The sequence below is a fragment of the Scyliorhinus canicula genome, chromosome 5 (genome assembly GCF_902713615.1).
Source record: "Scyliorhinus canicula chromosome 5, sScyCan1.1, whole genome shotgun sequence".
Taxonomy (NCBI): domain Eukaryota; kingdom Metazoa; phylum Chordata; class Chondrichthyes; order Carcharhiniformes; family Scyliorhinidae; genus Scyliorhinus; species Scyliorhinus canicula.
The window spans coordinates 97130152-97142628 of NC_052150.1; the positions used below are offsets into that span (position 1 = coordinate 97130152).

At 45.3% G+C, this 12477-nt stretch overlaps 1 protein-coding gene across 2 annotated transcripts in view; it reads right to left on the reverse strand.

The window, feature by feature from the left end:
- Positions 1–12477, reverse strand: part of LOC119966149 (dynein heavy chain 11, axonemal-like) — a 622669-nt gene that overhangs the window by 538727 nt on the left and 71465 nt on the right. For both annotated transcript variants that reach the window (XM_038797431.1, XM_038797432.1), the window contains exons 9-10: positions 10324–10440; positions 1795–1932 (exon numbers count right to left, since the gene is read on the reverse strand). In XM_038797431.1, the coding sequence (XP_038653359.1) occupies positions 1795–1932; positions 10324–10440 (255 nt within the window). The remainder of the gene's footprint in view (positions 1–1794; positions 1933–10323; positions 10441–12477) is intronic.

A 12477-nucleotide genomic window follows, 5' to 3' on the forward strand; every position in this document is an offset into this window, starting at 1 on the left:
TGTGTGTGTGTGTGTGCGTGTGTGCGAGGCAAATATTTTTTTTTCTGTTTAAGTTTAAAGTGACTGTTAAGTTCAATAGGAGATACGGTGCAGGTTACCAGGAACCCCACTCCTGACTGCTCCGTCATGAATTCTTCGCAGGACATTGGCCAATCATACTGCATCAAGTGAGCAGTAAGCTGCCTCTGGGGCTGCGACTGGCAGCCACACTTTTGCTGACAGTTAATGAGGCTGGAACACCAATTCCCTGTGGTCCTGCTGCCACCTTTGTAGCATTGCTTGCACGGGGATCTAATTTGTAACGCATATTCTCATTTTTCAAACTTTAAGCAGTGCGGTATATTCACGAGTAATTCATGCTCATACCTGAGAATATAATCTAAACTGTCCTCCGTCCATAGCAATCACTTTGCTTCCACTTACTTATGATTGACAGCTGTCAACCACTTCAACAATGCTAAGTGCTTTCTGCTGTTAGGAAAAAGTGAGGTTGGGTGGCACTGTCCGTGTGGAATTTGCACATTCTCCCCGTATCTGCGTGGGTCTCACCCCCACAACCCAAGAAGATGTGCAAGGTAGGTGAATTGGCCATGCTAAATTGCCCCTTATTGGAAAAAAAAAGAATTGGGTGCTCCAGGTATATTTTAAAAAAGATGCTGCACTGTGAAATGTAATGAATGCTTAGCATTTCAAAGGACCTCAGGGGTTTTCAAGCCTTTTCAAATGTTGTGGGGACAGTCTTAACCTTCAAAGAGCAGCAGTTTCAAAAGCACAGGGCTGAGGGAGCAGATGTGAGGAAAGGAAATATGTTCCTGGCTTGATTCTTCACTGAACTGTTTGGTCTGCTAATCAGCTGTCAGGCAGAGCAGTTTAGAGTGAGAAAGCCACTTCAGAGTTTAAACAGGTCAGATAAGGATGATGATTTTGAACAGAGGGCTGCCTGATCCCAGGGTCAACCTCTTACCCAGAGCCAGAGCCTACCAAACCCCAAGGACCCTTGGACGACCCTCTCTCTGCAGCCTGGCAGTGGCAGAGGGGCACAGGTGCTGGCTTAGCTCACTGGGCTAAATCGCTGGCTTTTAAAGCAGACCAAGCAGGCCAGCAACACGGTTCGATTCCCGTACCAGCCTCCCCGGACAGGCGCCGGAATGTGGCAACTAGGGGCTTTTCACACTAACTTCATTGAAGCCTACTCGTGACAATAAGCGATTTTCATTTCATTTCATTTTCATGTGCAATGGGTTGACCCCCTTGACCCCACTTGGGGTCCATCGTGCCAGGCTGGAGAGTCACTGCCAGGGTGTCAGAGCCATGGTGTCAAGGGACAATGCACCATTGGCAATGCCAGGGGTGGGTACTGAAGGGGGAGGGTGGGGGAGACAGAGAGAGAAAAAAGAGAGAGAGAATGAGGGGGTCAAGTCACCCTTATGCAGCGTGGTGTATGTGTGCATGTGTAGGAGGGTGGAAATGACCCGTTATTCCTTGTGATGCTAGGAGGGAGGATGAACCTCCTTGATGAGGGACTGGGGGTCCTCCCTTTGTCAATGGGTGACTGGGTGGGGGGCTGCCTGTCCCTGGGATCAAAGTGCCCGTTCAAACTGGCAGCCCGGCTCCAGTAAGATCAGGGAAACTACCGTATTCAACGACATACATATTTTTGCATCATCAAGCCATGGGAATCGCATCCCGGTGACGTTCCTTGTGTCAACAGGACACAGTCCTGATTTTTCGCTGGCGGGAACACTTAGAATCTGCAACAGAGAATCCAAGCCAGTATCTTTTTATTGAACGTACCTGTTCTACATGCTTATCATATAAACATTTACATCTGTCCAGTTCTTCATCAAACATCTCAAGCAGAGCGAAGTACTTGGGACTAAAAATCTCCTTAATGTTGGATCTCTCCAGAAACACACCAAAGACAGCAAGAAGCTTTGGGAGAAAACAAATTAATGGAGATGAATATTTTTGGCTTTCAATTGTTGCAATACAATAAAACCAAATTCGGGATTAAAGCTACTTAGTATATTTCATCTTTACAATTTTCACAATATTAAAAACACTACACAATAAAACCCTTTAAACCTTCCATAGAATCCCTACAGTGCTGAAGGCAGCCATGTAGGCCATCGGGACAGCATTGATCCTCCAAATGAGCATTCTACTGGAACCACTCCCCCACCTTACTTCTGTAACCCCACACGTTAACAATGGCCAGTCCACCTAACTGGCACACCTTTGGACTGTGGGGGGAAACTGGAGCACCCGGAAGAAACCCACGCAGACACGGGGAGAACATGCAGACTCCACACAGTGACTCAAGGAATTGAACTCGGGTCCCTGGCACTGTGAGGCAGCAGTACTAATCTTAATCCAGTATTGCTTTGAATATAGGCAAAAACCACACAAACTATGGAGTGCTATCACAGATAGAACGGATACAGCATAGAAGACAGTCACTCAGCCTGGCGTATCTGTGATGGCTCTCTGAAGATTCAATTCACTTAGTATCACTCCCTTGCCTTCTACCTGTAACCCTGGTTTTGCACGCTGGGCTAAATAGCTGGCTTGTAATGCAGAACAAAGCAGCAACACAGGTTAAATTCCCATACCAGCCTCCCCAAACAGGCTGCGGAATGTGGCAACTAGGGGCTTTTCACAGTAACTTCATTGAAGCCTACTTGTGACAATAAGCGATTATTATTATTGCACATTCTTCTTTTCAGGTAATAAAAGGAAGTGATGGTTTAGGGCCTTTCCAGGTATATTCCAACAAACAAGGCAGGCAAGGGAACCAAAGTCAGGGTGAATGATGTGAGTTATGGAGAATATGAAGGAACAAAAAAAATGCATAATGAATTTCAAGCGAATTCTTGAACACAGAACCAGGCCAAATACAATGGGCTGTAACTTCTGATGGAGTGATAATTGAGCGAGTTTGCTATTCTACTCCAAAATTCTTACCTGAAATGCAGGCGATCCTATCTCGCTCAACCTTCCGACTCAGGCTGAGCGGGAGAGGAAAGTAAGGCTGACAGGAAAGAGAGAATATGGGAATAGGATGGCAGTTAACCAAAAGAGTACTGAAAAATCTTCCCCCAGCATATAAAATAATAAGCGGGCAGTAGGAGGTGGGCTATTCGGGACAAAGAAGGTGATACATGCTCAGAGGCACATGGGGCAGGAGTCAGAGAATTTTTTTTTTAAAGTATTTTTATCCACACCAGGGCATACATAAACATAAACACAAACAATCAAATGCAAAACAATCCCCATAGGTTGACATTTTATCCCCCTTTTTCCTCTTAAACCCCGCCCACTGGCACCAAACAGGTCCCCAAACAGCCTCCATCTCCATGGCCAAAACCCATCCTCCTTTGGCTTGAGAAATTCCGCAACATTCCCCCAACCACGCCGACACTCTTGGTGGCTCCACCAACCTCCATCTCAGTAGAATTGGAAGCTGGGTGTTAAGCCTGGCAAAGCCAGTACATCCTCCCCTTTCCCTCCAACAGTTCCAAGACCCTAGCTATCCCCACCAGAGGGTCCAGTAACAGCACCACCCCCACAATAAGATTTCAACTATCAAGGTGCAGAACCCGACCAATCGCGGACAAGACATGGGGACATGATTTGCCGGTCCCCCACCACATCTCTCGCACCTATCCTCTACCTCTGCAAAGAACCCACTCATCCATGCCCGCATCATGTGTGCCCTATACACAACCTTGAATTGTACCAAGCTCATCCTGGTACAAGACGACATTGCATTGACCTGCAACTCACTCCACCCCCCCACCCCAACAGCATGCGCAGTTCCTCCTCCCACCTCCTTTTTACCTTCGCGATTCACACGTTCACCATGCTCACCAGCCATCTGTAGATGTCCACGATTCTCCTGCCTCCCAACTCATCTGGCAATAACAACCTGTCCAACAGAGTGTGCTCTGGCAGCAGAGGGAAAGAGGGCACCTCCTTCTGCACAACATCCCATAGCTGTACACATCTGACCTCCCCTCCATCGGTATGTCATATTTCTCCTGAAACCACCCCCACCATTTGCAAACTTTCCTTCCACGAATAAGTCCCTCACCCGATCTACCCCTTCCCTCTGCCATTGTCTATATGTGGCATCCATCCATCCATCCATCGGGGCGAACCGATGATTATCACAAAAAATAGGAGCCAGCAAACCAACCCCCACCCCCACCCCCCCCTCCGAACGCCAAAATGCCACCTCATCTGGTTACAACCCTTTAAGATAAAGACACCACTGGACTCACCGTATACCTCCCTGCAGCAAACGGAAACAGCAGCCAGAGACCAACCCCCCCACACACGCAATGCCTCCTCCACCTGCACCCACTCTGCACTTTTCTCCCCTCCCACCACTGCCTGACCCTCTCCATATTCACCGCCCAGCAATAATACAATATTGAGGGGCAGCACGGTAGCATAGTGGTTAGCATCAATGCTTCACAGCTCCAGGGTCCCAGGTTCGGTTCCCGGCTGGGTCACTGTCTGTGCGGAGTCTGCACGTCCTCCCCGTGTGTGCGTGGGTTTCCTCCGGGTGGTCCGGTTTCCTCCCACAGTCCAAAGATGTGCGGGTTAGGTGGATTGGCCATGCTAAATTGCCCGTAGTGTCCTAAGAAGTAGGGTTAAGGGGGAGTTGTTGGGTTACGGGTAAGGGTGGATACGTGAGTTTGAGTAGGGTGATCATTGCTCGGCACAACATCGAGGGCCGAAGGGCCTGTTCTGTGCTGTACTGTTCTAAAGTGCGGGAGCGCAAGCCCCCCCCCCACCCGCCGATTGTTTTGTAGAAACACCCGCCAAAACTACGTTATCCTGCCAACCCATACAAAAGCAGAGATTAACTTGTCCACACAGTAAAAAGCACTTTTGGCAGGAATATCGGGAATGACTGAAACATAAAAAGAAATCTTGGCAGGATGTTCATCTTGACCGTCTGCACCTGCACAGCTAACAAAAGTGGGAGGGCATCACACCTCTTTAGATTCCCTTTCACTTTCTCCACCAAGCCAGCCAGATTCCACTTATACATTGTGGCCCAGCCATGATCCACCCGAATACCTGGGTGTCTGGACCTACTCCTAGCTCGCTTAAAAGGTAGGGCACTCAAATCTGCCCCTCTCCCCAGGGAAACACTTCACTTTTCGACATATTCAATTTGTAACCTGAAAAAGTGCCAAACCACTCCAATATACCCTTAATCTTATTGATACATTCCAAAGGGTTTGAAATATATAACAACCAGTCATCTGCATACGAGAATATGTTTCCTGTCTCCCTTTAAATACCTGACCACCCCCCGATGACCGGAGTGCCAACAGCACAATAGCCAATGCGAACAGATGTGGAGATAATGGGCACCCCTGCCTCGTACCCGTATAGCCGGAAACCATAGAATCATAGTCAAGGTTCAGCACAGAAAGAGGCCATTCAGCCCACCTTGTCCATGCCATGCAGGAAAACAAATTTGTCCTAACACTAGCCATGGGAGCCACATGTAACAAACTCATTGAGGAGATAAACTTGGGCCCAAACCCAAACCTCCCAGAACTTCGAAAAAGTGACTCAACTCAACCGTATCAAATGCCTTCTCTGCATCTGAAGCTACAACAACTTCCAGCACCCTGACCTTTGACAACGTCTTGACTACATTCAATTAACATCTGGTAATACTCGACAGCTGCCTCCCCTTCACAAAACTCGTCTGATCCATTGACACCACCTCCGGCACACAGCCATCCAAATGCCTCACCAATACTGTCGCCAGCAACTTCAGATCTATGTTCCCCATTCTGATTGAACTCTATATACTCCTTAATTTACCAAAGCCATCTTTCTCAAAACCTTTGATCCGCCAACAGCGCCGAGTTCACCTTCCAAATTGGGATCCCTGTGACTGGCCCATGCCTAACCTTACATCCACGTAATGTGACACATAGTCAGAGAACACAATCGCCCCATATTCCACCTCCTCAGAATCAAATTACCCACCACAAAAAAAAGCTATGAAGGAATGCACCCGACACATGTGCGAAAGTACAAAACTCCCTGTCCCCTATGTGCCGAAACCTCCAAGGATCCACCCCCACCATTTTGGTCATAAATACCCTTAATTCCTTTGCCATTCCCATAAGACCATAAGATATAGGAACAGAATTAAGACACTCGGCCCATCGAGTCTCCTCTGCCATTCAATCATGCTGATACTTTTCTCATCCCCATTCTCCTGCCTTCTCCCTATAAGCCCTGATCCCCTTGTTAATCAAGAACCTATCTACCTCTGTCTTAAAGACACTCAGTGATTTGGCCTCCACAGCCTTCTGCGGCAAAGAGTTCCACCGATTCTCACCCTCTGGCTGAAGAAATTGCTCCTAATCTCGGTTTGCAGAATTGTCCCTTCAGTCTGAGGCTGTGCCCTCTAGTTCTAGTTTTTCCTACGAATGGAAACATCCCCTCCACGTCCACTCTATCCAGGCCTTGCAGTACCCTGTAAGTTTCAATAAGATCCCCCCTCATCCTTCTAAACTCAAACAAGTACAGCCCCAGAGTCCTCAACTGTTCCTCATGACAAGCTCTTCATTCCAGGGATCATTCTTCTAAACCTCCTCTGGACCCTCTCCAAGGCTAGCACATCATACCTTAGATACGGGGCCCAAAACTGCTCACAATACTCCAAATGGGATCTGACCAGCATGGTAGCACAAGTGGATAGCACTGTGGCTTCACAGCGCCAGGGTCCCAGGTTCAATTCCCCGCTGGGTCACTGTCTGTGCGGAGTCTGCACGTTCTCCCCATGTGTGCGTGGGTTTCCTCCGGGTGCTCCAGTTTCCTCCCAATGTCCAAAAATGTGCAGGTTAGGTGGATTGGCCATGCTGAATTGCCCTTAGAACATAGAACAGTACAGCACAGAACAGGCCCTTCGGCCCTCGATGTTGTGCCGAGCAATGATCACCCTACTGAAACCCACATATCCACCCTATACCCGTAACCCAACAACCCCCCCCCCCCTCCCCTTAACCTTACTTTTTAGGACACTACGGGCAATTTAGCATGGCCAATCCACCTAACCCGCACATCTTTGGACTTTGGACCTTAGTGAGCAAAAAGGTTAGGAGCAGTTATTGGGTTACAGGAATAGGGTGGAAGTGAGGGCTTAATGTGGGTTGGTGCAGACTCGATGGGCCGAATGGCCTTGTTCTGCACTGTATGTTCTATGTTCTGAGTAATCATCTTGGGAAAATTCAACAGGCATTGGTGAGGTGAGAGTTAGTGAAGAAGTCAACATATGAGCAGTGATGTGAGTGGGAATTTCTCCTTGGGTTTGTTCGCAGCAGACTGTACCCGGAGGCCAGATGGACTGCCAGCTATCAACTTTGCAGTTCTTGATGAGATTAATCAGACCAAAGAAATTGCAAGACTTCTGTCCCTTTCCCAGATGCTGCCCCGGGGTCCTGACTTCACAGCTTCCTGAGCAGATTTTGGAAGGCAGCCACAGAGAGGATGAGCAGGAGATCACAGTATAGGCAAAAGAGATAACTATGGAATATTACAAATAGAACTGCAAATGGTGAAATATGAGAATGCATTAAAAGAGTCTGTAGAATATTTTAACAAAGAACATGAAGAAACTATAAAGATTATGCAAAAATTACAGGGAGAAATTTTGAGACGGTGAAACGGTGATTCAAACAGCAGTCTGCCAAACTCTTGTTTGCAAGAAATTTGCAGTTGCGAAATTGTGGAAGTTGAACTCCGAAATGTTAAATTGCTTGGTTTTGTTGTTGGTTAAGCCTTTCCAATTTTAAAAATACGACATGTTTAATTGTGAATATGACAGAGGAAAAATGTTACTTGTGTAGTATGTAATAAGCTTTTTGATAATAGCCAGAATTCTCCGGCTGTTAGGATTCTCTTTTCCCCTCTACACACCCCCTCACCTGCAGGTTTCAGGGGGTGTGGGGGGTCTTCAATGGCCAAGCAGGGGGAGTAGAGAATCCTGCCACCAGGGATCAGCTCACTGCAGAGAGACAAACGGCTAGGGGACTGGAGAACCCCTCCCAATATGTTTATGTTAAGAATTTACTGTATTCCAAAAAGCTGTAAATAAATCTTTATTATGATAAAGCTTTCTTTCCCACCCCTGCCCCTCACAAAGGTGGGTTAGGGGGTTTTGCAAGGGGGAGGGGGGCGGCAGTAGGGTCAAGCGTGATGGAATCTGCAGTTTGTGGAATCAGTAAGAAATGTGTACGAGCTGTCGTCTGAACAGATGACTGCTCAAATGTTCTGTTGGCTGCACCAGCCCTGGTTTCAAGGTATTTTTTGTTTTGTTTTGTTTTGCTTTTGTCAGTCTCCAACTGAAAGGCAAGCTGAACTTTCACATGTCTGGGAAATGATAATTTGACCTCAGGTTTCAGTAGAAACTGATAAGGGCACAGTGCCATAAGCTCAGATTGTCCAGCAGTGCGGTGCAGGCAGGCTGTGGAGAGTTGTGTTTGGGGTAGTTTAAAGAAGAAATTTGAAGGCTGCACCCAGGAGCAGGGATGACCAGTAAAATTTACTGCTGCTTCTTCATTTATTTTAAAGAAGCCAATTATCCAGAGCCTGCCATTTTGGTGAAGACCATGCCTGTGGGACTCGGGTTGGTTGAGAGCATTTGTCCGAAGGGAGTTGGTGGCTAACTACTTTGTGGAGAAAGGAACTGGCACTCTACCTGTGGAAACCAAAGTTCTGAAGGGCTGCATGGCTGAACGGGTGCTCAGTGGCCTGCCTGATAAATTTGAGACACTTTGTTGATTCTCCTCTTTAAAAGGTTCTCATATTTAAAATATAATTTATAGGTCATATTCACCAGAATGTGCTTGTTACTTCATGTTTAATTTATGTTGATCGTTAAGTAAAAGTTTTAATTCATGAAATCTTATCCTTAGAACTAAATTTACAGAACAAACTATTACTTTGTTGGTCAACATGAATGAAATGAAAAATCGCTTATTGTCACGAGTAGGCTTCAAATGAAGTTACTGTGAAAAGCCCCTAGTCGCCACATTCCGGAGCCACGTTCAGGGAGGCTGGTATGGGAATTGAACCCGCGCTGTTGGCCTGCCATGGTCTGCTTTAAAAGCCAGCTATTTAGCCCTGTGCTAAACTAGCCCCTATGATGCCCCATGGGCATCATAACAAGAGTTTTGGATGGCCTCCAGTTTATGGTGGAATGTGCACGGTTATCCAAGAGTGTACGGAATTGTCAGGATGGAGTTAGAGACGCTGAGGCTATGCAGTCAGAAGCTCAGTGCAAGATTAAATACGACACCAAGATTGTGAAGAGTCTGGTTCAGCCTCAGCTGGTTTCCAGGGAGGGGGATATAGTCAGTAGCTAAGGAATGCAGTTCACAGTTTGCGACCTTCGTAAGGTTTAAGTAGAGGGAAATTTCTGTTTGTCCAAATCTGATAATTCAACAACTTCGCAGCACAAGCAGTTTCCACAAAGTCAGAGTGCTGCAATGGAATCTCAGACTGTTGTTATGCAACTTAAGTTGCCGTGTAAGCTTAGACCACAGATTGCTACCATCATGGCTCTGGATACCAATCTTCAAAGGGATTTGGAGGATATCTAAGTAGTCCAGCAATCTGTTCTCCAACCACTTGCAATGACTAATGAGATACCGCGTTGGTAGAGTGGCAAGGAACCAACATGCTGTCCCAGGATGACAGCATTCATGCTCCCAACACCTGCCTCTCCATCTTGAAATAATTATTTTGGATTTTGTTTCCTCAAGCACAACTTTTAGCGCACTTTTTAAAAAAATATAAATTTAGAGCACCCAATTCTTTTTTCCAATTAAGGGGCAATTTAGCGTGGCCAGTCCACCTAACCTGCACATCTCTGGGTTGTGCGGGTGAAACCCACGCAAACATGGGGAGAATGTGCAAACTCCACACGGACAGTGACCCAGGGCCGGGATTCGAACTTGGACCCTTAGTCCCAGTGCTATCCACTGCGCCACATGCCGCCCCTTTTAGCGCACTTTTAATGTGATCACATGAATTTTTTATTCAAGCTCTTCACCAGTTACTAATCTAATTATCAATGAGCTTCATCCAATTGTGTATCTACCCAATTCGCCTTTTTGATGAGAAGTAAATATTCAAATTGGTTTTTAAATGCAAGGAAACACAAATCTATACACCAAAGCGATAGAGTAGAAAAATCTTGACTTTTTTTAAAAAATCATAGTACAACAGTCTGTGTCTATTTACATTGTTTCTACATGTCAACTTTAAACAAATTCATACCTTAAAAGCTGACTCCAAACCAGAGCAATCTTTAAATGCTGCACACAGAATGGTCCCAAGTTGCATATCAAAATCCAGAATGGTTCCTTTAAATGCATGGTAGTCTTTCTCAAAATCCTGTCAAGCAGAATGCATGATAATAGTCAGAAAATACAACCAAACTGAGTGAATGGTCTATTTTAGAAAAGTACTGCAAAAATACCAATATCAAAAACCATGCAGCAGGAAATTTTTAATCTTCTGTTTAGTCAAATCTTCATGTCTGACAACAAATGTTGCCAAGTGGCCGAGAGCATTGTTTTTGATGAGGCACTGCAGGTTAAAAAAATATTTCTGGTGCAGCAATGTACCTTTTGAAAAACCAAAACTAAATCCTTTCGAATAATTTGTTGACTTTAGAATTCTGTTCTTTTGGTTCACTTCCAGGCAATTTCATCTGTCATCATTACCGTGACTGTCATTTTAATACCACACCCTCAACTTTGACTTTATTATGAGATCTTTCTGAAGTTTTCTTGCTGTCAGACATGAACCATAAGTGTAACAATCATGGATAACATCAGAAACAAAGAGTAAACCAGCTGGCTCAAACCTGTTCCACCATTCAATACAATCATGATTGATTTTCTGCCTCAATCTTACTTTCTTGAACCCTCCCCATGTCCCTTAACTCCATGAGAGATCAAAAATCTACCGATCTCAGTCATCAAGATGCACAACAAGGGAGCACCCACAACATTCAGCGAAGAAATGTTTCCTCATTTCAGTCCTAAATGGCTGGCCCTTATGCAAACACTGTGTCCATGTCCTAAATTGCACAGCCAGGGGAAACAACCTCAGTGTCTGCCCTGTCAATCTCTTTCAGCATATTGTATGTTTCAGTGATATTACCTCTTATTCTTCTGAACTCGAGATAAAATAGGTCCAATTTACTCAGCTTCTCATCATGGGGCAACCCTCTATTCCCAGGAACCAATCCAGTGATCACTGTGTGACCTCAAAGGCAATTATACTCTTCATGGCAGAGTTGATGGCACAAATCATCGTAAATGACTATGATTTAGTGGCCATTACTGAAACATGGTTAAAGGATGGTCACGACTGGGAGTTAAATATCCGAGGGTATCAAACTATTCGGAAGGACAGAGTGGATGGTAAGGGAGGTGGTGTTGCTCTGTTATTTAAGGATGACATCCGGGCAATAGTAATGGATGACATCAGTGCTATGGAGGATAAGGTTGAATCCATTTGGGTGGAAATCAGGAATAGTAAGGCGAAAAAGTCACTGATAGGAGTAGTCTATCGGCCACCAAATAGTAACGATATGGTGGGGCAGGCAATAAATAAAGAAATAACTGATGCATGTAGAAATGGTACAGCAGTTATCATGGGGGATTTTAATCTACATGTCGATTGGTTTAACCAGGTCGGTCAAGGCAACCTTGAGGAGGAGTTTATAGAATGTATCCGCGATAGTTTCCTAGAACAGTATGTAATGGAACCTACGAGGGAACAAGCGGTCCTAGATTTTGTCCTGTGTAATGAGACAGGATTGATTCATGATCTCATAGTTAGGGATCCTCTCGGAAGGAGCGATCACAATATGGTGGAATTTAAAATACAGATGGAGGGTGAGAAAGTAAAATCAAATACTAGTGTTTTGTGTTTAAACAAAGGAGATTACAAGGGGATGAGAGAACTAGCTAAGGTAGACTGGGAGCTAAGACTTTATGGTGGAACAGTTGAGGAACAGTGGAGAACCTTCCAAGGGATTTTTCACAGTGCTCAGCAAAGGTTTATACCAACAAAAAGGAAAGACGGAAGAAAGAGGGAAAATCGACCATGGATATCTAAGGAAATAAGGGAGAGTATCAAATTGAAGGGAAAAGCATATAAAGTGGCAAAGATTGCTGGGAGATTAGAGGACTGGGAAATCTTTAGGGGGCAACAGAAAGCTACTAAAAAAGCTATAAAGAAGAGTAAGATAGAGTATGAGAGTAAACTTGCTCAGAATATAAAAACAGACAGTAAAAGTTTTTACAAATATATAAGATAAAAAAGAGTGGCTAAGGTAAATATTGGTCCTTTAGAGGATGAGAAGGGAGTTTTAATAATGGGAAATGAGGAAATGGCTGAGGAACTGAACAGGTTTTT